At 39.0% G+C, this 24,323-nt stretch overlaps 2 protein-coding genes across 22 annotated transcripts in view; both read right to left on the reverse strand.

Moving 5' to 3' along the window:
• The window catches only part of TRPM3 (transient receptor potential cation channel subfamily M member 3), a gene marked incomplete at its 5' end in the record, with an annotated part of 811,488 nt that overhangs the window by 473,040 nt on the left and 314,125 nt on the right, over positions 1–24,323 (reverse strand). The gene's annotated exons all lie outside the window — the stretch shown is intronic.
• LOC308619046 (peroxisomal biogenesis factor 19-like) lies at positions 13,591–15,543 on the reverse strand. The gene is given in 2 exon segments (XM_081237537.1): positions 13,591–14,913; positions 14,915–15,543. Coding segments are annotated over 2 exon segments (888 nt in total). The 5' UTR covers positions 15,541–15,543; the 3' UTR covers positions 13,591–14,651.

A 24,323-nucleotide genomic window follows, 5' to 3' on the forward strand; every position in this document is an offset into this window, starting at 1 on the left:
AGATTTCATACGGAGATGTCTAGCTTGTCCTGAATAGGGAAATCTTTCAAATAACTCTATGTATGTGTTCCAAAGAACAGCCTTCATTTGGATGATATGACAGGTACTGAATTTCATAGAATCCATCGAACACATAAAGGAGGTATGAGTGAATTCCAAGTAAATCCCTTAGAATATACATGGATTGAAGTGGCTGAGTGATTGTGTGAGACAGAAATAATTTCCTAAAACTGTAATCAATGTCATTTATTGTTACCACTTATTGAGTGTCAACCATGGATCAGAAACTACACTGGATGATTTACATATATCATCTCATCTAATACTTATAGAATTGCAGGGGGGCAATTTAATATCTTAAACAAATATTCAGAACGGTAAGCCACCTGTTTAAGGTCACAGGGCTGGTAGATAGGAGATTTAAACCCAAGCCTTACTGATTTAAAGCCCATGCTCTTTCCCATTCTGCATCCTGCATCTCTCTGAATCTTACTGGATGAGCCAATCTTAAGAGCTACGTATTCTGAAGTTGTAAACATCACAATGCTCTCTGCACACCGCACTTTTTTTGATGGATGGGAACGTATATAAAAAAAGTTAATGTAGTCCTGTTTTTAATGACTATGACTTTACATACTATGTGTTGTTTTTGGACTCAGCAGACTTGTACATTAAAGGGCATGCATGTGTATGTGTATATATGTACGTGTGAGTGTGTGTGTATATATATATATATATTGTTTTTTAAACCAACTTTCCTTCTAAGTGGTGGGGTACAATATATTAAACCAATCAATTAATTGCCGGGCATAGGATATTCAAATAATACTTTAGAAAAATTATCTTAGCAGTGGAATCTTGAAGTTGAGTGATGTGGGCCCAGTCTGTGGGGGAGAGAGTGATTCTACAGAGGAAGGAGATTTTTGAAGAGAGGGGAAGAAAATGAGCCAGTATTTGACTGAGGACCTACAATGTGCCAATGTTGTGCTAGGTGCTTCCTGAATATCTCCTTTGTTTCTCATGGGTAAGAAACAGGCTGACTGACTGTAGAATGGATAGTCATATGTAGTATACACTAATTTTAACAATGGACCACACAGTATATTTATAAAATGAAAACTGCTCTAAGAACCTATGATTGTACAAGGCATCACACAGGCAATCAATAATGAACAAGCAGTAACATGAAGGGATCTTGGCCACAAATGAGCAAATGTTCTGTGTCACCTACTTCTTGGTTTTAAAAAAGAAGAGATTCATTCTAATTTTTTTCCTCCTCTTCTCAGCAACCTTAAAAATGGGCAGAAAGTCTGGATTATCATAATGGACCACTGACACAAATTCATGGCTCAGAGTTTGGTGCTTCTCACCATTCAGTCGATGTGCTTTTCTCCACCTCAGACTGAGAATCTAAATTAAAGAGGTCAAAATGAAAAGACCTGGGAGTCATTATGCATATCCTGTCAGGATAAATGGGAGCTTCAGGCTCATGGAGGTAACACCTTCTTCTTCTAATTGGCCTGGTTCAGTGTAATATCTCATTGCAGTGCAACTTTTCTATGTGAATTAGCCTTCCTCTCCCCTTACAGAAACTGAAAATGGTGGCCCAAGGAAAGAATCCAGTAGACCACTTTGAGAGTACTCATAGGAAGCGAGTTCTCATAGGAAATGTCAGGAGTATCTTTTACAGTAATGCCAATTTAATATTCCAGGCAGTGTCAGAACTAGTTTAATGTGAGAGAGGTACAATTTCATGTACTTTCACAGTCCTAAGAATGAGTGCCTCCTATAAATGTACACCCTACTCACCTCACATGCTTTGCCCTGGTACCAGCACTTATTTGAGAAGAGGAGAGTAATGTCTGGGCATTTTATTTCCTTATGAAGATTATCAAGTTTCCTCCTACTTATAAATTCTCTGGCCACTGGCTTTGATGCCTCTGATTCTTGAAAACTTTTAAACATCACAGTTTGTCTCTTCTTTTCTTTGCCTTAAAAACTTTCATTTTCTCCCTGCTGCCTGGTAAATTAAAGCAAGATCCTCACCTCTTACCAAGAACTTTTGACCCAAATCTGACTTTCCAGTCTTATCTGATACCCCATCTTCACTCCTATATCCCATCTGTGCCAAAGAATAGCTTTTAACCTTGCTGCTTCCAGCCTTCTGACCAAGACATTTCTTCCTCTTGGAAGTTTCCTTCAGACTGCTTATACTGTACAATGTTTATATCATGAACTTCAAAGCTTGATTCAAATGCCCCTTCCTCAGAAAGGCCTTTTCAGATCCCACCCATAGCAATTAATTTTGTCCTTCCTTGCTCTACCCCTCTTTCTGTTCACAACATTGAGAGAGCATGTATCTCAGGGATCCTTTATAAAAAAACATTATTTACAGTTATATCTGTTCTGCAAATACCATTTAGACTCCTGGAGGGAAGTGTCCATTTTATTTGTCTCTGTACTCCCACAGAATCCAGCACATGGTGAGAACTCAATATATTTGCACTTCACTGCATGACTGGGTACATTCTTTAGTAAAATAAGTGTACATGGGGCCTCCCTGGTGGCGCAGTGGTTGAGAGTCCGCCTGCCGATGCAGGGGATACGGGTTCGTGCCCCGGTCTGGGAGGATCCCATATGCCGCGGAGCGGCTGGGCCCGTGAGCCATGGCCTCTGGGCCTGCGCGTCTGGAGCCTGTGCTCCGCAACGGGAGAGGCCACAACAGTGAGAGGCCCGCATACCGCAAAAAGAAAAAAAAAAAAAAAAAAAAAATAAGTGTACATGGATTAATAAGCTTTGGAAGAGAGCAAGCAAGCAAGTACAAGCTCATTTCCTTCTTTTAATCAGCAAAGTAGATTTTAAACATAGGCTGTTGCATGTTTAGGCCAATTCTACTGGGTATGAAGACTAGGAAAACACTTATAACTAATAAATGACTTCAGGGTGAGTACATGGACTAATTGTATTTTGAAAATTACAAACCGCATAAATACAAAGCAAATAAGTATTGGAAGCTCAAATATTTGAAAAGCTCAAAGAAATATAGACATGCTGTTCCTTTTTTTTAAATCGAGGTAACATTGGTTTCTAAGATTATCTAAGTTCCACGTGTACAACATTATATTTCAACTTCTGTATACACTACAGCATGTTCACCACTGAAGGTTTAGTTTTCATCCATCACCATAGGGTTGACGCCCTTTACCCATTTCACCTTTCCCCCACCTTGCCTCCCTGCTGGTAACCACTACTCTATTTTCTGTATCTATGTGTTTGTTTTTGTTTTATTTGTTTATTATATTTATGTTTATTATATTCTACATGTGAGTGAAATCATATGGTATTTGTCTTTCTCCACTTACTTCACTTAGCTTAATACCCTCAAGGTCTATCCAAGTTGCCACAAATGGCAAGATTTCATCTTTTTTTTCCATTATGTATATATATGCATGTATATCACATTTTCTTTAGGACACGATGTTCTTTGGATTTAAATGTTGCCAGAAAGCAATTGCACCTATGGCAGTAGATCTGCCTTAACATTTATACTGTTATTCATTCTTTAATCAAGAGGTTACTATGTGTCTCCATTATGCTTGAGATTGGACTAGTTGCTAGAAATAAAATAAGACCAAAACATGTTCTTCAGTAAGCTCCTGTCAACAATGAGATACAGTTATACCTATCAGGTTACAGTGACTCCATAGTCAATTGTGGAAGAAAAGTAGCTTGAGACAAGTGTTGGTGGAGAGAAGCATTTATGAACCCATGTTATACCGAAGACAGAACATTTGGTTATAGCTGGAAAGAGAAAATGGATTTCAGGATAGAAGCTGTTCAAACAGATTCTGAGTGGGACCTTTAGAAAGCAAGGGAGGAACTTCACCCTACGAAGTAAGAACAGAAATATATGGAATTCTGAATGGGTTTTATATACCCCAAAATCTATTATATCATATTTTAAAGACCGATATAAAATATCTTTGGAAGGCAACATAATATATAGATATAATCTAATTATAGCTTATTATACAAACTAAACTGTATATATATGGTTATCGAAATGTTTCCAAATATATCAACAATGTTTTCCTCTTGTTCTAGACTCAAGCTGACTACCATTACGTAATTTCAGAAAGTCCAAAATTTTCTGTGCTAACCAGAAAGCCAAGTGACACTTGTAGGTATAAGTAGAAGAATTTGCAAGGCGTAATGAGGTCTCCTCATTTTCACCTAGCCCAAGGTAACATAATTGGTATGTGGTTGTTGGCAAGGCACTAAATATCCACAACACCACTTCACACAACTTTCCTCTCTTTGAAAGATTCTTTATGCTCTTTTGATTTTGGAACTCACTCCATTCAAACTTGTTATTTGCACTAGTACACTGAGACCAGATGATAAGATTTGTAAGTAGAGAGGTGGAAAGAAAGTGGGAAGAAGGTGTAATGGAAACTTGAGGGGGAAGGAGACAGCTGCTGATATACTGTTCTCTCCTTTCTCTAGTTCATCCTTTCTGAAAAATAATCCCGGCACTATTTCAGCTGCCTTCCAGGGTAAAAGGCAACCTCAAATATCAAGGCAAGTTTATACATCACTGTAAGTGTGTATACGTGTGTGGATAATACACATATGCATTGGGCTTCCCTGGTGGCGCAGTGGTTGAGAGTCCGCCTGCCGATGCAGGGGACACGGGTTCGTGCCCCGGTCTGGGAAGATTCCACATGCCGCGGAGCGGCTGGGCCCGTGAGCCATGGCCGCTGAGCCTGCATGTCCGGAGCCTGTGCTCCGCAACAGGAGAGGCCACAACAGCGAGAGGCCCACGTACCGCAAAAAAAAAAAAAAAACATATGCATTGTATATATACATGTATACATATATAATGTATGTATGTATGGTTATATATGTTATATATACAAACATTTGCTTATAGGTATATATAGTTTCTATATAACTATAAAATGAAATGATTTTTTCAGAACGGTTTTATAACTCTAAACATGCTATACACGGATATAGCATACATGCAAGAATACATAAATACAGGGCTTCCCTGGTGGCACAGTGGTTGAGAATCTGCCTGCTAATGCAGGGGACGTGGGTTCAAGCCCTGGTCTGGGAGGATCCCACATGCCGCGGAGCAACTAGGCCCGTGAGCCGCAACTACTGAGCCTGCGCGTCTGGAGCCTGTGCTCCGCAACAAGAGAGGCCGCGATAGTGAGAGGCCCGCGCACCGTGATGAAGAGTGGCCCCCGCTCGCCACAACTAGAGAAAGCCCTCACACAGAAACAAAGACCCAACACAGCAAAAAAATAAAGAATACATAAATACAATACATACTTTTCTTAACATAGCATTTATAGCTCCATATAACTTGTACAGATCTACTTAGGGGTAGATAAAAGTAACAGTCTATGGCTATGTTATCTGTATCTTCCTTTATATTGATATGACCTGAAAATATTTCTGTCTAGCTAGAGACATCTAGATACTTAAGAGCCAGAAATATATTTATGATTTTTTTTGTTGTCAGATGCATAAAGTCATGTTTCAACAGTGATGTGAAAAAAAATAAAAAATAAGTGTAAAATTATGCCATAAAAATCATAGAATATTAGAATAAATGAGGTCTTGGAAGTCGTTTCATGTGCCTTCCACTTAATGCAGGAATTTATCCCCGTAATCACTGTCTTCAGCACTCTGTTGAAGATGATTAGGAACAGGAGCTCCCATCTCACCAGCCAGGCCATCTCAGGAGGTGTCCTGAGCATCTGCTGTGTGCAAGGCCAAATGGGGCACTCTAGAAAGGTTCATGGATAAAGCTGGCAAAGCACTCGTCCTCAAAGAACTTAAGGCTAAAGTCAAAGATAAGATCTCTACATTAATAAAGCACAGCACAAGGTCCTAAGGCAAGTGTTTTAGTGCTCTGGGAGTTACTGGAAGGAGATACCTCACTTGATGGCAGTGGTAAAGGCAATCAAGCAAGGTATTGTGGAATAAATGGCATTTTAAGCTTTCAAGGATGGGTTGTATTTAGACATGTAAAGAGAATGGAGAAGCAGTGTAGACAGAAGTAACAGAATATGCCAATGGGTAACTGCTAAGAAGTCTTACCTTATCTGCAAACTGTCTTTCTGAAACATCCAACAACCATTCTATGCAGGGTAAGTATAATTCCATATCTGCGAGCCAGTTCTCACAAGCAGAATGGTACAAGCTGAATGTGTATCCCCAAAATTCATATGTTAAAACACTAATCCCAACGTGAGAGTATTTGGAGATGATGGCGTCTTTGGGAGGTTATTAGGTCATGAGAGTGAAGCCGTCATGATGGGATCAGTGCCCTTATATGAAGAGACATGAGAGAGCTTGCTTCCTCTCTCTCTGCTCTCTACCATGTGAGGACACAGAGAAAGGACAGCCATCTGGGAACCAGGAAAAGGATCCTCACCAGAACTCTGCTGGCACCCTGACCTCAGACCTCTAGCCTTTAGAATTGTAAGAAATAAACATCTGTTATTTAGGTCTCCTAGTCTATGGTAATTTGTTATAACAGCCTGAACGAAGACAGAGGCAAAGTCATCATGTCCTTTTTCCTCGATATGAACCTTCTCATCCGCCAATTTCCAGAATCATCACCATCTTGGCCATCTTCTATACCATGCCTTCATGTTTAGGAAGGTCTCCTCTAAAATATGCTTCCCAGGCTGCTACACTGCTCTTCCTGTTTGCCCTGAGCAGTACAGAAAGCAGGCTTTTCTTGCTATGGGTTGTTTCTGTTAGAAGGGGTTGAAGGCACAGGTTAAGTTATTATGTCTCAAACTGCACCAAATTTTAGGGCTGGCTTCACTACACTCACTCTGTGATCTTAGACAAGTTATTTAACTTCGCCAAGCCTAAGCATCTTCATTTGTAAAATGAGGATACTTACCTACTTTATGGGATTCCTGAGAAGATTAAGTGAGGATTAAAAGTATTTAGCATAATGTCAGGCATGTAGTGTTAGGTACTGTTAGTATTACAGTACCTAACTGTGCAATGATTTTAAAAGCTCCAGTAAAACTTTCAAATTATTGATTTATATCTATATATAGTAGGAATTTTTTAACACTCCCTCACCTCTTTCTTTTAACAAGTCATAAAAATTTACTGTCCCTTTTTACTTTCTAAATAAATTTTTGCTTCATGGCTGTTGACCCTACCTTTTGACTCTGGCTTGATAAGAAACACCTTGAAATATCAAAACTTAAAAATGCTATGCTTGCCATTCCCTTGTAGACGGGACATCTCATTCTTTAGCATACTTGGCAGCTTTTATTACAAACCTTGTGTTGATTGTGGTAAAGGATAGATAAAGAAGGTCAATTTTCTCTTTGTGGCCTGTGTGACTGACATCTGTTGTTCCAGAATTCCTTTCACCCCACTTCTGGTAACTGAAACTCAAACTTCTGAGGAACCACCCCTCTCTCTGAGTCTCAGTCACTAGTCTTCAGCTGGAGAATCCACCCCAGTTCAGGGTTGGAGCGTGTAATGTAGGTGTAAGCTGGTCAGAGCATCACACTCCCCTCGCAACAATGGTTGGTTTGGATTTGCCATAGGGTCTGATCACAGCCTTTGAAACATGATCACATTAAGTCCAGAATTGTTGCCGCCATCTTGAGCCACAAGAGAATGGAAACAACCCAGAGTAAGTGTAATAAAAGATGGAACAAGGGAAACCAAATACTAGCAACGCTGTCTACATGAAGCCAAATAGCTCCTTGGATTTTCAGTTACAAGACCCAAAAAATTTACTTTGTGCTTTAAACTGGTTGGCATTGCATTTTCTGTGATTTTCAGCTCACAAAGAGCCACAACTGATACAAATGAAATCACTCGTTACATGTACTGCTAAAGAAAATCAAGGATATAAACCCTAGAAAAAGGCCAATTTCCAAGCATTTTCTAGTACTAGAAAGCCCCTGGGAAGAGGGAGTTTTGGCTAATGCAAACGGCAAGGATGTATCTGAGGGATAAAGAATTTTGTGTGGATTACCCAATTTTAAAATATCATAATAACCTTGATTTGTAGCTATCCAAGCATAAGCATGTATTATGTATATCTCTATACATCTATACCTCTGTATCTGTACCACTTAACCATCAATCACGTCTATCTGTAGATAAAGATACTATCACATCAGTTTAGTATTTTTCATTCTGACAGATGGTAAATCTCTTTTAGAGATCATGTCCTACTTATCTGCAAGGTTCTAGCCCAAAATTTGACACAGGTATTCAAAAAATGCTAAAATAAACTATCACATCACACAAATATGAAAAAGATCCCTGGACAAATGGACTGTTTTTGCAAATAGGAATCTATTTAGGTTAGGCCTAAATCATCTATATGGACAGAAGGAATGGCAGGGCTGCCAATGGCTGTGAAACTACAGCACCCCTTTAGCCCAGAGCACCATTCACATAGATTCACTGCACTGGGAATGGTGCCCCCTGGAGCTGTGCAGTGAAGCAACCTGAGCAAGCTTTTTAAATTATAGAAAATAAAATAACACTGATTATCTATCTTCACGATAAACATAAGGAGATAATGGATTTATTTAAATTTCAATGTGATTTCTCACAAATTTGTTCCCCTAATGGAACTAAGACTAACTTCTTCACTTACCAAGTATAGACTTTTCTGCTTTCCCTTAACATTTTATAAATTATAAAATAGACTCAATTTGAAATTTCAGGATCTGATTAGGAAGTTATCCACAAATAATGTCAGTATATTTCTTAAGACTGTAATACTGACTTAAGAATAACAAGGGCAAAATAAGTTTTCTACTTCTGCCCTGATTCTAAATTTCTGAATCTTTAACACCAATACAGAAGCATTTATTTGAATTGATAAAATCAATGTCCTTGGCTCCTTGAATGTTATTATAATGTATCTTTTACATTAAACGTTGTGATAAATTTAATATAAACATTAATTTATTTAAAAATATTTGGTTGCCTCCATTTGCCAAGCACTGTACTAGGTGCTAGGGATGCAAGAATGAAAAAAAAAAAATAGACAAGGTTCTTATTGTTGTATAAAGCATCTCTGACAGACATTTAAGACTGGAAAATTGCATCTTCTTCCAGGCCTGCATATTCTCATTTTATTAGCTTGACTGCTTCTCTACTTCTCTTCCATTTCTAAGTATTATGCTTTATTTTTTTAGAGAACCCATAGTATTTCATGGAAGAGACAGAAGAGCAAAGCAAGAGGAATATAATAGGAGGAAATCAGTTAGTAGTTAACAGCACAGACCAGGTTCAAACATCAGCTACCATTTCCTAGCAGCATGATATCTAATGCTCTAAGCTGTATGCAGAAAGAACGATCTTTTGTCACAGGTGTGCTGGGAAAATGAGAAAGATAAATGTATGAAAGGTAGTAAGCACCATGCCTGTCATACAGTAATTGTTCTGTGATACATTAGGTGTTGCTATCAAGGCACATTCTAAAAATCAAACTTTGCCTCTGGTTTAATTATATATATTGTTAAAGAAAAAAAAATCCATCCTCATAAAGAAGATGTGATATATATATATATATATACAATGGAATACTACTCAGCCATAAAAAGGAATGAAATAATGCCATTTGCAGCAACATGGATGAACCTAGAGATTATCACACTAAGTGAAGGAAAGTAGAAAGAGAAAGACAAACACCATATATCACTTATATGTGGAAACTAAAATATGACACAAATGAACTTATCTATGAAACAGAAGCAAACTCATAGGCATAGAGAAGAGACATGTTGTTTCCAAGGGGGAAGGGAGGTGGGGAAGGGATGGAGTGGGAGGTTGGGGTTAGGAGGTGCAAACTATTATATGTAGAATGGATAAACAACAAGGTCTTTCTGTATAGCACAGGGAACTATATTCAGTATCTGGTGATAAACCATAATGGAAAAGAATATAAAAAAGAATATGTGTGTGTGTGTGAGTGTACATATATATATATATATATATATATATATATATATATATATATATAACTGAACCACTTTGGTGTACACCAGAAATTAACGCAACACTGTAAATCAACTATATTTCAAAAAAAAAAAGAGAGAAAAATCCATCCTCAGAATAGAACATAGACTTGCAACTCAGTAATGTAACATTGATCTCAATGGATATAGTCAGGGTTTACAGGGAGGACCAGGAAAAGGACAGCCATAAAACTCTCAAGTTTCGGAAGTACTCACAGCTCCAGCCAGGAAGGTCCTAAGTTCTCTTAGCATACTTCATCCAAAACAACTACTCCATATTCAAAAGAGGAACTATATCATCCCTACAGATGAGAATCTACAAAATGGACTGTAATCCAAGCCCTGGGAAATGCCTTGGCTTTTATCTGGAGTAGGGCTCAAAGGACATATTACTTTTTCCTTTTTTGCTTCTTGGACTGAGTTTCTGATTACATTTGGCTGTTAAAATTCATGTGAACAAAAACTCTCCTATTTTCACTAACAAAAGATTTGCTTATTAAATGAGTACAGAAGGGGTCAAACTGACTCCATCATCGTGTATAAGAGATAGAACCATTTTCCAGATTCCCTTCTTTTTCTTCTCTCATAAAAGAACATGGAATTGGAGGGAGGTGTGATGTGGGGCACGAAGGGAGAACACTTTATTTATGTTCTTGGACTGTTTCTTATAAGTTCTTAACCACAAATTAAAACAAGCAGAAGACAAAAGTAACTCTCCCAATGCAGGAGAATGAGAATTTTCCATTTAAGTTTATTCTCTTCTAATAGTTATGAGGATATTTTCACTGCTCACTTAGACAGCTGCCAGAGATATGGAATGGACACCTGAGATTTTCATTAGCATAACTTCTCAAGGAATTACAATTCTCCTCTTCCATTTTCAGATAGATCAGTCATAAAAATTAAAGTGGGCCTATGTTTTTCTTTTCTGGAGACCACCATGGCTTTATCCAGTTAAGAGTTTTAAAAAAGGTATTTATCCAAGCAGGATAACTTTCCAAGATTAGCTTTCTTGATTCTGGAGGACCAAATCTGATTTTAAGTCAAGTTAATGTTTCAAAAATAAGTTCATTTGCTCCAATCTAAAAATAGATCGGTGGTTTGAAAAAAAATGTAAATTCCAAATAATGTTATAAATGCTATGCTTCTATCAGAATCAAAACATCAGAGTGTGGTAAACTCTTATTGCAATTGATTTTTAGATATAATTGCTTTTCTCTTTCTTTACTAAAAATTGATGGAACTACCCTGCTAGGATCTAAAGGAAGACAACAGTCATATCCATGGTCAAATTTCTAACTGAAAATCATTAGCAGAACCTCAGTCAGGAAACCTGTGAAAAAGCAAAGACTACATACTACATTACCTCTGGGCTCTATGGAACTCTTCCAGAGGTTAAGAGTGAAAACGGGACCCAGTAGATGAGAAGCTTGCAGGATCTCCCACTGATTGTTGGACCCCCCTGTGTGCACACACACCCGATTAAATAAAATGGAGAAGGAGTACAGGAACCCACAATGGCAGTGGCAGATTTTATTTACCTGGAGTGCTGCAATCATTATCTGTAAAAAGAACAGTCCTTCATAACTAAATGCTAAATTTCAAATCAGCTGGTGGTCAACTTAATTTGTTTCTGGAGTTTCTGTGAGTGAACTCTCTGGAACTATTAGAGAGGAAATACAAATTTAGAATTTAAACATAATCAGACTTTGTCTCTAGAAGAGAGGCTGGAGTAATGTTTGGTTATACCATCTGAGTCACCTCACTGATCACATATATCGTTTTGTCTCAAAACAGCTGGGACCTCAAAGAAGGAGATGGGAGTGGGGATGGGGGGTGGGGACCAACTCCTGTGACCTATTTGGCCAGAGCCCAGGGAACATTTGCAATTTCTATGTCCTTCCTGACTCTGGCAGCTTTTATGGTGTGCTGTCAAAAAGACTCCAAGCATGGATTTGCTTTACAATGTTTGGTTGTTCCTTTTTATAAAAGGCCTCCAAGCTCATTTAAAAATTTGAAAAACCCAGAAAATATATAAGAAAATATAAATTTTCTGTAATTCTGTCATATAGTAATATTATGAACACTTTCAGATATACATACATATACAACTGGCCAACACTTTTTGTACACACAGCCACATACGTATACAAATGTATACATGGTGTAAATGAGGGTATGTTTAATTTGTATGTCTGTATGGTATTTGTTTATACTTAGTATTATGGACACAAAATAAATTTATATATATATACTTTTTAGTTTCTTGGTTCCAAACTTTTCTGAGCTTAAAAAACACCACGGAGAACTTTCTGACTCTTCTAACGCTGTATTCTCTTTATTCTCAATGCCACCACTGAATATCTCCTAGAAGCAAATATACACCCCATAGGAAAATCAAATTTCCCATTATTCAAGCTTGTGTGCCTCTGCATTTTAGGGCCTAAAAGGAAAAGAGGTCAAAGTGTCCAAAGGTGCCATATATAAAGGAAATGATTATCCCAACATAACAGGTGACAAAATAACCATTTATGGTTTTGAAAGACATTACTGATAGATAAAATACTTCCAGCTTCATCCAAACCAACAGATGCTGGGGCCAAGGAGTATTCTGGATATACCAGCAGCTGCCAAGTATCACAGATGGCATGAAGTTAGAGATGAAGGGAAAGGAAGGGGCATATGATTAAATCAGTCCAGGAAGGGAAAGATGCAGAGAAGATAGCTCCTCAAACCATCCAGGACTCTCATGAGCATTCTTCTATAAAGAGGAAGAAAAGAAAATGCAAAAATTCACCCAATACCAGCATGGCCTCTTTGATTTGTGCTCAGGCCATGAGCGTTTCATTGTGTAATGATCGCTCTGTAGTCAACACTGGAATATCTGTAATATGTTTACTTAACTCCTATTAGCCCCTTTAATAGGGCCACGGATCATGCAGATGTCCTCACTCTACTAACACAATCCCAAACCAAAAAGTAATGAAAAAGAATAAAAGCAACAACTAAAACAACGGGGTAGAAATCAACAATCAACAGTTCTCAGTGAACCGAGTGGCAACTCAACACTAATTGATTTAGCGTGTAGGAGTTAAGGAAGTCTGTTTTCACATCATCAGTTAGCTAGCAACCGCTAAGGAGAGATAAAGGAGCAGATATATGTGGGGAAACAAACCAAGCAGGCTGCCTGGTTGTTCATACTGGTGTTTTCTGGTTTAATGCAATCACTCTCATATATACTCAGCTCACTCACACTTTTCATAATGCTAGTAAGTAATGGACATATGCAGTGGTGAATACCCCGTCACTCAAACTTTGTTACACAGATTCTTATGGCAGGTGATCCTGGGAACATTACTTAGGCTCTCTGGACCACAGATTAAAGGATAAAATTGAACCAGATGACCGGTTACATTCTTCTCAGCTCTAGAATTCTACATAATGCCTATTCCCCTGACCACAATGGCCTGGAAGTTATAAATGTATGGATATAATTTAGCTCAGTTCTCTGTCTCTAATGACAACCAAAGGATTTCTTTTTTTTTTTTCCCTCACTCAGAATATTTATTAGTCAGGAAAAAGGACCCAGGCTGCATCCCACCCCCCCTTTCCCAAGCTACCTCCCTGAATCAATGAACAGGATTCAAAGGAATCAGATGTCTCAAATAAGCCAAAATGTATCTGGGGAAGAACAGTAATTCATTTCCTAGACCTGACACTATAATTATATATGTTTGCCAGGGAGATAGGGGGGCCAGTGAGGGTGGTGGATGGATTAGATGAGGGGAAACAGGATGGGCCCTTCTTTGTCACAGTTTGGGCTCAGAGAACGGTTGGAATAAAGAGGTATTTAAAATAGAGAGATGAGAGGCAGGGGGTAAAGGAAGGTCAAGGGCTGAGTTCACCCATATCACATAGCATTATAGAAAGAACAGGGCAGCTACTTGAGTTCTCAGGCTGGAACAGGGAATTGAGGACTCTGTACCTGGAGAGAGGAGAATCCCAGGGCTTCTCTTTCAACCTACTGTGAAAGAGTAGCATTTTTAGATGCAAAAGCCCCCCCACTTACTTTCCCTTCAGAGAATTCAGAACAGTCTGAAGGCAAGAGGGTGTGGTGACAGACCTAAGCCCCCAGCCCAGGCTAAGTTTCTCCCCATTCATTCCCACAGGTGCTGCCCAAGAGAACTATAGAAATATAGAGTCCTAGGACTCTGTCCCTGCTCCCCAGGTCCAAGACAGGGAGTAGAGACAAGGCACGAAGACCCTGGGTACAAAAGTGAACTCAGTGTGGCCCTGTATAACATTATTTTGGGAGAGGAAAGAAGGTGCATGCCCCCAAAGGGACACCTTCCTTCACCTGGTAGGTAGCTGGGCCTTTGCTAGCAGCAGAAACCACAATGGAAGGGGTTCACAGAAATGATCTGCAGAACAGGCCTTACTCCAAGAAGTACAGAGAGAAAGCCTCAGCTGATATGGCACAGTCTTGGGTGGGATGGCAGATGGCAGTGGGCAGACCACTCCTGTAGGCGACACTCCTGCCTCAGCTCCCAGTGGTTCTGCTGACTCCAGATGTTCCCCCACGGCTGGGAATCAGGGAAGAAAGCATGTTGTGTTTCACATGATCAGACACTGTTCGCCATTGGCACCTGGTGGGCCCGAGAGATTGAGGGCATCCAGGTCAAAGTTGAGGCCAGGAGGCATCTCCCCAGCAAGCTCTTTTGGAGGATGGCCCAAATCCTGTAGCTGCTGCATGAGATCCAGCACCACCTCAAAACGAGCCTTTTGAGTGGCCTCACTATCTGTGGGGGTTTCTGCCTCAAATATTTTGCTCATGACACTGTGTTGTTCCTGATATTTTTCAAACTGCTCTGGAGGTAGATTCTCGGTGAGTCTGCAACCATTCTGGATACTTTTCTGTGATCTCCTTCAGTGACGGGTACAGCACATCCTTGGACAGGAGGTTCTGCATGATACTCTGCATGATGGGGAGGATGGTCCCTTCCCCGTCTCCTTCGTCCATGCCCAGCCCTTCCATGGCCTTGGTCAGCTCCTCTTCTGACATGCCAGAGTTCTGAAGGTCAGTGGCATTCTTGGCTAGTCCACTTAATGTCTCCTTTAGGCAAGAAGTGAATTCTTGTTGGGAAGTCGCATCACTGCCTACTCTCCCAGCAGCCTCTGAGAGCTTTTGGAACTGCTCTACCAGGTGGGGCTCTTCCTCAGCCAACTCCTTCATTGCTTTCTCAAACTCTGCAGTGGCTTGGGAAGCCAGCTCACTGTCAAACAGTTCCTGGAAAAACTTCTCTTGGGAGGTGAAGAGGGCATCTTTGGCAGTGTCTCCCGGCGATCTCTTCTGGGACCCCGAAGCATCAGGGGCTGTGGTGGTAGGACGGGGTGCTGGAGAGGGTTTGGCCTTATCGAAATCATCAAGAGCACTTTCCAGAAGCTCTTCTAATTCCCGGTCGGCTTCAGCCCCAACACCACCATCCTCCTCAGCCGCGGGCATCTTGCCACCTCCCCCAAAGGATTTCTAATCCTCCTCAAGTCTTATCCAAAGATGTCTTGGACTCCCCTGGAGATTGCAGTGGCCAGGTGAAACCTATGATGGTATCTCACAAGTGTCACCACCTCCAGACCTACCATTCAGGAAGTGATATCCATGCCTCCCTGGGCATCCCTACTTCCTTCTCTCCCAGAGCTGTCAGAGTGGTGCTGCTGCAGGCACCAGGCTGGGCTGCTCAGCTGAGGGGGGAAAGTGCTGTTCCCTATTCCTTAAGCCTCATGCCATGACACTGAAGCCAAAGCAATGTTAGCTGCTACTTCCAATATCTCAGGCACTTTATAGAAAAGAACTCTCCCATCTCCCCACTATATTTAATTCATAATCCCTGTCTCCTGAAATGCACAGGGTAGGTACAATGCTGTATACCACAACCAACCCTCCTCTCTCGTGTGGGGTCTTTTCAATGATCCAAGCGTATGTATGACTGTACCTCTAGATGAGTTCTTTCCTAAAAAGCCTGGGGCAAGCCCACTGTACCCATTACATACATGCCAGGATAGAAAATGCAACTTGGACTCCAGGAGATCCATGCTATATTTGTCTTATGACTCTAAGCTCCCTTTCCTTCATTCAACATCAAATAGTAATCATTAATACTTATTGAACATTTACTATGTGTAAAGCCTTAAGTAAGTGCTTTATGTGCATTACTTTATTTAATGTTAATAACAACCCTAGGAAGGAGGTATCATCTGTTTACTTTACAGATGAGGAAACTGAGGTTTAAAGAGATTAAGTAATTTATCCAAAGTTTCTAGTGACTGAGATGAGATTTGGACCCAAGCAATTCCTATGATATCCTGCATCCCTGTTGATGTATATTGAGCCTATTATGTGCTGGACAGTGCACTGTAGCCTCGTCCATTATTTTTAACACTGGAAGAAGTTTTATGTGCCTTTATTTTAGAAATTTTACCTGACATACCAGAGCCTCAGATCTTATTGGCCACACTTCAAGGGACTGGTATATTTCTATGTTTCATCATGTTTTATAAAAATTAATTCCTTTCTGACTTCCAATTCCTAAGTTTCATATCCTAAATTTTAACTTCTTTAACTTCTTTGATTAACACATCAGTTAACAAGCAGCCAACTGACTCCAAGAATCCAAGCATTTTGCTAGCCACTGAAGGAAATTCAAATCTTGAATATGAAGGAAATTCATATTCAAGTCTTCATGCTTAATGAATATATAATCCATAGAGCAAGATCCACATAAGCGTAAGAAAATAAGAAACCACTGGAAAATTAAAAGCAAAGGATATTCAAGACTCCAGCTTCACTCCCTTACCATCAGGAAGCAGTGACCTCTGGAGGCAGAGTCCCAAAGTTCAAGTCCTAGTTCAGCTACAACTGTTCCCTATGTCCAGATCACTATAAGGTTAAGTTTTGTTTCCTTAACTACAAATGACCAAAATACTACCCCCCACTACGCACAGTGTAGGCTTATGAGTAAGGATTAAATGAAATAATATATGTAAAGTACATAACATGACACCTGGCACACAGCGATCATTTCCTAAATCTTTACTACAATTATCTTAGATGATTAGATCTTTTAAGAGTTTCCAACTTCCTTTTATTCTCCATCAAAATTTTTGTACCTTGAGCCAATCCTTTTTTATGTCTTAGAAGATGAAGTGTCTTTACTCACCCATTGATTTATTCAACAAATATTTATTGTGTGTCCACTGTTAAGACTTCTCAGCTCCAAGGAAAACTCCTGGCCTCTGATACCGACTCGTCTTTTCTTCTTAAATCATGCTTGAATTCTAAATCTTTTCTTTTCTTGCTTTATGTCATGTTTCTAAAAGCTAAATATACCTTTCTTTTGGGACCATGTAACCACCTGAAGCCAACTCAATGTGTTTCCTCTCCTCCACTGCTTATCTTCTTGAAGTAGTATACCCACTGCCTCTACTTCCCACTTGTTCATTTACTAATCCATTCAGGAAACATACAAGCATCTGTGACTTCAGTGTAGGTGTTGTTCAATGAAACATGAACAAGGTATGGTCTCTGCTCTTGAGATGGTTGTGGGTATTTTGCTCCTTGAACACCCTGCCATAGATTCTGACTGAGTCACCCTGAACCCTCCAAATCGCTCAACCCAAGCGTCTTTTCTTAGTCCTCACTGACATCCTCCTTCCAAGGGTGCTGATGTAAGAAAACTGCTGAAGCAGTCTCAAACAATTGCTAAGACTGTTTCTAATGTCTGAAGGGAGGGCTGAATTGTGTGTGTATGTGTAACTGAGACAGATATAGAGGAGAAAAGTGGAGAACACAGGTAGCAAGGGATAAGTAATTCCCAAGGAATTAGTTCAAACTCAGTTAAGAAAATCTAAAAACTGGTGCAGGGCTATACTGTCAAAGATGAATATTGTAAAACACTTGTTCCATCAAAAGCAATTTGTATAGGAAATACAATTATTTTCTTCACGGTAATGAAGGTCCAAGACATTACTTTCTATGAGAGAGAGAAGACTGTAAATGCACTCTCTGCAGGCATTCTGACCCAGTTTAGTGACTAGTTTAATATCCAAAGGGTAGATGTGTCCTCTTCACTTTAGGAAGTTTGATGTTCAAAGACAATTTAGGTCACTAGCTCCTGTGGCAGCATTTCCCCTGTGAGAAAGGCACATTTAAGCACCCATCTCTTGTATTATTGATAACAAAACTCGTTAAAAGCCTGTGAAGCCCAACAGCTTTCTCTCTGGGCCTTTCATAAGAAGCAATTAAATCAAGACTCCAGCTTTCTTTTTAGGGGGATATGTGTGTGTTTTGAGCCAAAATCTGTGAAAGTGGAGTTCTAGTATAAATTTTTCTTTTCAAATGTATTTCAAGCATCCCCTCCATGCCAAAGCAAAATCAGAAATGACATTACTGATTTATTAAGCTTTTGGTTCATAACCTGAACATTTTTGTCTTGGTAGTGAGTGGAATGTGTCCTTTCAAAGGTAAAGCAAAACAAGCACCTTCCCTTCTGCTCCCAACTCTCATCCCATGAGGTAAGAGAACCACCTATCCTTGAGTCAACCACATTACTTCTATGCCGGTCTAGCTCTACTTCGGATTTCTCAGCGCTGGGAAATAATTTTTATTCATTACTGTATTCCTAGTGCCTAGTTCAGACTCTGTCACACAGCTGATTTCTGTGAATATTTGTTGAATACATTTTCCCCTAAGAACATTTTAGAAACAAGTTCAGATGTAAAATCCAAGCTACTGAACACTGCACATGAATACCTTCTCATTTCCTGCCCTAGTTCCTTCTGCAATGCCTCCTTTTCCCTCCAGCCCACTTTGCTCAGCTACACTGATCAACTTCAAATCACCACACATGCCATGCTCACTCACACTACGATGCTTTTCCATATATTATTTTCTCCACCCGGAATGTCCCTGCCCTCCTTAAAAGATGTTGAAATCAACTTTTAAGATTCATATGAGCCCAATATAACCCATTTTTGATGCCTTTTTCTTCAGGAAAAATTACTTATTTTGCACAGTGTTCTCTTTTAATACATGGAACATTTTTCTATTATATTTTTTATTAGAAAGCATTATGGTTAATTGTTCACGTGGATTTCTCCCGTAAGTTGTTCAGATCCTAGAATGTATAGAGTATGTCATTTTCATCTTCATATTGCTTACACTTAGCATGGAGCATGGAACATAGGAAATGCTCAACAATATTTACTGAATTGACTTGAAATTATGAGAACAGCACATATGCTTTGCCCCTTCTGACAACTAGGACATTTCTCCCCCTCCCAATATTTGTGTTTTAACAGAATTCTGAGGTATAACTAAAAAAATTTTAAAACTAGCCAAAGAAGATTTTAGTTTTAAGCAAAGATATTATTACCTCAAATCCTCTTTGATGTAAGAAGAATGTAAGTATGTAAAAAGGATAACAGCTTTGGTCATTTAAAAATACCTATCCCTAATAAATCACATGCTGAATTGCACTGTTTGAAGTTTTCTCAAACACTTGTATTATTTTTTCCATTGAATCTTGATTGTAACCAATGTAAATACGTCTATTAAATTTTATTACAAAATGAGAATTACTAAAAAGAAAAAGTGAAATAGGAACCTTAGAACAAACTGCTGAGTATCTTCTCTCTTATCACCTGAGTATCCTATGAAAACTAGTCTTTTAAGCTGCTGAGGTCAAAATATGGTTATTTGAGAAGGCTTCCAAATAAAGTGAGATTTCAGAAGTCAAAGTTGAATAAAAAATTATGAAATGCTGGCACAGTCATTTGTGTCACTGTAATCTTTGATATTTATTTACAGGGACCTCAAAACAAACTAAAAACAAAACCAAAAACAAAAGCCTGCCCCAAACACAAAGATCTTTCTAACTGCAGAGTCCTGGAAGCTGTTAAGTCTTCAAAAGCACCTGACATGGTCTAAATGTAACTGATTAAGGAACTAGATGTGATGGGCTGGGAAAATAGAGTACACTCAGAAAGATAGTCTTTTCTTCTCTTCAGCTCCATGAAATGTAACTATAATCACTATACAAGTTTGTATTTCCAGCACTCAGTATGACATCTGATGTGTAGGAGGCACCTGACAAGTTTGGTGGAAGCAGTGACTACATCACTCAACTAATGACATCCTATGCCCTCTTCCTGAAACGTGGACACTCTCCATCCAAACCAAGCTGCGTGGAATAACTATAGCTCAGAATAATCAGACCCATTTAGCAACTCTTCAAGGGTGACCATCACTACTAATTCTGAGACATCCCTAGTGGTACAGCCAACACTGTATGAAACTTCCTCATGTTGACTTCAGATGGGTAGATCTATAGCCTACCACATCCTGACTTTCCTTAAAAACCACAAACTAATTGGTTGTTATTTACAATTTGTAGCACTATGTTTCAAAACAGCAAAAACATACTGAGTGCCTCTCATATGCCAAGCACTATTCTCAGTACTTGAGAGTATACAACACAATGTGTATAATGTGTATGATTCATTTATTTCTTCCAACTACATTGCAAAGTAATTAATATTATAACTATCCCTGCTTTATTTAATGTCTTTTAATCATAAATTCCTTGCCTGAAAACTGGAGATAATAATACCTCATTAAAGATTAAATGACAAGATATAAATCATGCATCATGGTTTCTAGCCACAATAACTCAATAAAAATTAATTTTCCTCTCCTTTCCCTAGGTTTATCCATATGTTTTTTGCTATTGTTATTATTTTTTTAATATGTTTACATGTGAAATTTAACATCACATTACTCAGCAGGGAGATGAAAACTATGATGCAGTAAGATACAACTATACACCCAACAGAATGGCTAAACTTAAAAAAAAGACAGACAATGCTAATTTTGGTGAGAATATGCAGCAACTGAAACTCCCATATATTGTGTAAAAGGGAGTATAAAATGGTATGGCCATTTAAAAAAACTCTTTGGCAGTTTCTACTAAGGTCAAATATATGCCTACACTATAACCCAGCAACTCCAATCTTAGTATATAGCCAACACAAATGAGTGCATAGGTTCACAAGAATGTTTACAGCATCTTTATCCATAGGAACTCAAAGTGGGAAAGAACCCAAGTGTCCATTAACAAGAAAAAGGATAAACCAGTTATAGTTTTCATACAATGTGATATTACACAGAATGACAGACAAAACAAAATAGATGAATCTCAGAAACACTATGTTGAGTGGAAGAAAGCAGACACAAGAGTACACACTGTATGATTCCACTTATGCAAAATTCTAAGTCAGGCAAAACTAATATAGAATGATAAAACCTTGACAGTGGTTACCTTGGGTAGTGCTGGTTGTAATGGTATTAACTGGGAAAGAGCACCAAGAACTCTTTAGAGTGATGTAAACTAATATGCCTTGATAAGGGTAGTGCTCATACAGGTGATTACATTTCCAAAAAATTATTGAGCTTAGAATGAAAACTCATGAATTTTACTGGATGTAAGTTTACCTCAACTTTAGAAAGTCTTCTTGATGATGTTTAACTGTTCACTTGAGTAGTTCACCTGGTAGAGGCTTTTACAGGATGATGGAGGATGACTGAAATCCCAGAGAAGTCAGTTCAGATTTAAACAGTCTTGATGTCCAGAGTTCACCTGTTTGCTAAATGGGGACACATCTGAAGGCACACCTACTCCCTCTACTCAGTGATATGCCATTATTGACAACTACACAGCAAGCTCATTATCCCCTGTGCCTAACATTTTATAGCTGTCCAGAGCAAAAGAAAGATGTTCTGTGTCATAGCTTTTGTTTACTATAATTTTCATAAGGCCATTATCACTCTGGATGAAGACATTTTAGCATGTATAAAACAGGACAAAACATTTCTCCATGATGAGGCAAAGTGAGTTTGCCAGGGGCACAAAAAAAAGGAAGAAGGAGAAGAAAAATGAAGAGCTCTCCTACAGTGTAACACTCTTAATAGAGCATCCTGCAGCTGCTGAACAATTCCTACATTTAATGATTAATGAATCTGAGTTCGCCTCTGCATTTGCACAGCTGGGGGCAGTGGTACTATCTACAGAGCTTCTCTGAGGCAGAGGGTGAGGAGGTGGCAGCTTGCACTTCAATGTGAGCAGCCTAAACTGGGCAGACTGTCAAGTGAGTACGAGCTGTACACGCCAGAGCAATATAAATACACCCCACACCCACCACCAGAAGTAGTCCCTTAGCTACATGGCACTCTTTTTGGCCCATTTCTCTCCATGACAACCCCTTTACACTTGATACTTCAGCTTCCCTCATGAGAGTGCTCTCCATGGGGTATACTCTCCAGGATCGCCTTGCCTTTGTACATGCCACTCTATTTATCTGGAATATTCTTTCCACCTAACTTCCCATAGGTATCTCTTTCAATATTCAGTTCAGGAGTTACCTTTTCTAGTACCTTCCAGGCTATTATTTGGTGCCCCTTATCTATGTTCACCAATTATCAAACCACAGTATCCCTTCCAATTTGCTTGTCTGTCTCCCTAACTTCATTTTACCTCCTTTTGATGGGGAGCCTATTATTCTTCATCTCTGAATTTCTAATACCTTTGCGCATTTCTGACACATAGCAATAGATAATTGTAGAATGAATAAGAGTGTGAAGAATGAATAAATGAATGGGGAGAAAAGCTAATTTTATATTCCTGTTTTGATTTGTGAATTGCTTGCTGTACACCTAGAAACAAAACAATACTCACTTTGACAGCATTAAAAATCTATGAACTTTTCCCCTTCAAATGAACACTGAGGAAAATAGGAATATCCTGATTAAAACACTAATCTCTCAGACTGAATTCCTTTAGCATGGTTAATTTTTTAAAAACATAAAACTTTTCTCATATTTAGTTCACCATCACGTTACTACTTCTAAACAATGTGCTATTTTGCTTTTCTCAGGGATATACATTTGGGATGGTGCAATTTCATTCAGTGAGAAGAGCTGACAAACCCCATTAAAAGCTCCATAGGACCTTTCAGCAGTGGTGAAACCATGAAAAAATGGGAGAACTCAAGGAGGCATTTAAGGGACATTGGAGCCCATCATGCCATCTTGTAGTGGACTCTAAAAAGCATTTCTTCTTGATTCTAATGGAGGAGAGCCTACTATTTTCCCTGGTTCTCTAACCCCCTTCCTCAGAAATATTGTCTTTATAGTACACATAAAATCAGGTTCTATAATTGGGATCCATTTCCTCCTGTTACATATTAGTGAAAAGGTGCAGACTGTTTATCTGCACTTGCAGAATGAAATTTTAGTTTTGGATTACTTGCTGTAACTTTTGGGCCTGGATGACTTCCAGAAACATTAAGCTATTGTGTGTGTAGGGGATTCATGCTAATTGAATTAGTGAAGCGTTGTGCCTACTATCCTTGCTAAGAGAATCTGCCCCTGCCCAGATCACCTACTAGAAGAATGTGTCTAGGTGGCCATATTTATATCAGGTGATTCAATTTCCTTGACCAAAGATATGTAGGCAAGGATGGATATCTGACCAAACCTGAGTCAGGGAGATTCCTTAGGAGAATGGGAGAGACAAATTGGTAAGATGTAAGGAATGCAACAGCAAGATCATATAGAACTGCACACTGTGGCAAGTATGAGAGAAATATAGAGTGATAGAGGAAGCTAGTCTACAAAGAAAAATGGGAATACAGAATAGATGGGCTAAGAGAAGCCAAAATGAGAGATTCTAGGGCCCCATCACAGTGAAGCTTGGGTCCCTGTGTTGTCTGGATGTATTTCCATTCCAGTTGCTAGATACCCCAGAGATTAGCCTTAGAAGAAAATCTTTATTTAAGTTAGCATGAGTGGATTTCTGTTATTTGCAAGCAAAGTACAGTTGACCCTTGAACAATAATACAGAAGTTAGGGGCAATGACTCTCCACACAGTTGAAAATCCGCAAGTAACTTTAAAGCCAGCCGTCTATATCCACAGTTCCACATCTTTGAATTCAACCAACCTCTCAGATCATGTAGTACTGCAGTACATATTTACTGAAAAAAAAATCCACATATAAATGGACCTTCACAGTTCAAGTTCATGTTGTTACATCTAAAATAATAACTTTAACTGTAACAGTGATCTATGCAATGGCCAATTTTATGTGTCAACTTGTCTAGGCCACCGTGCTCTGATATTTGGCCGAACATTATTGTGGATATTTCTGTAAGGGTGTGTTTGGCTGAGACTTACATT

This window comes from Mesoplodon bidens (assembly GCF_964165515.1).
Source record: "Mesoplodon bidens genome assembly, chromosome: 6".
NCBI classification, from domain to species: Eukaryota; Metazoa; Chordata; class Mammalia; order Artiodactyla; family Ziphiidae; genus Mesoplodon; species Mesoplodon bidens.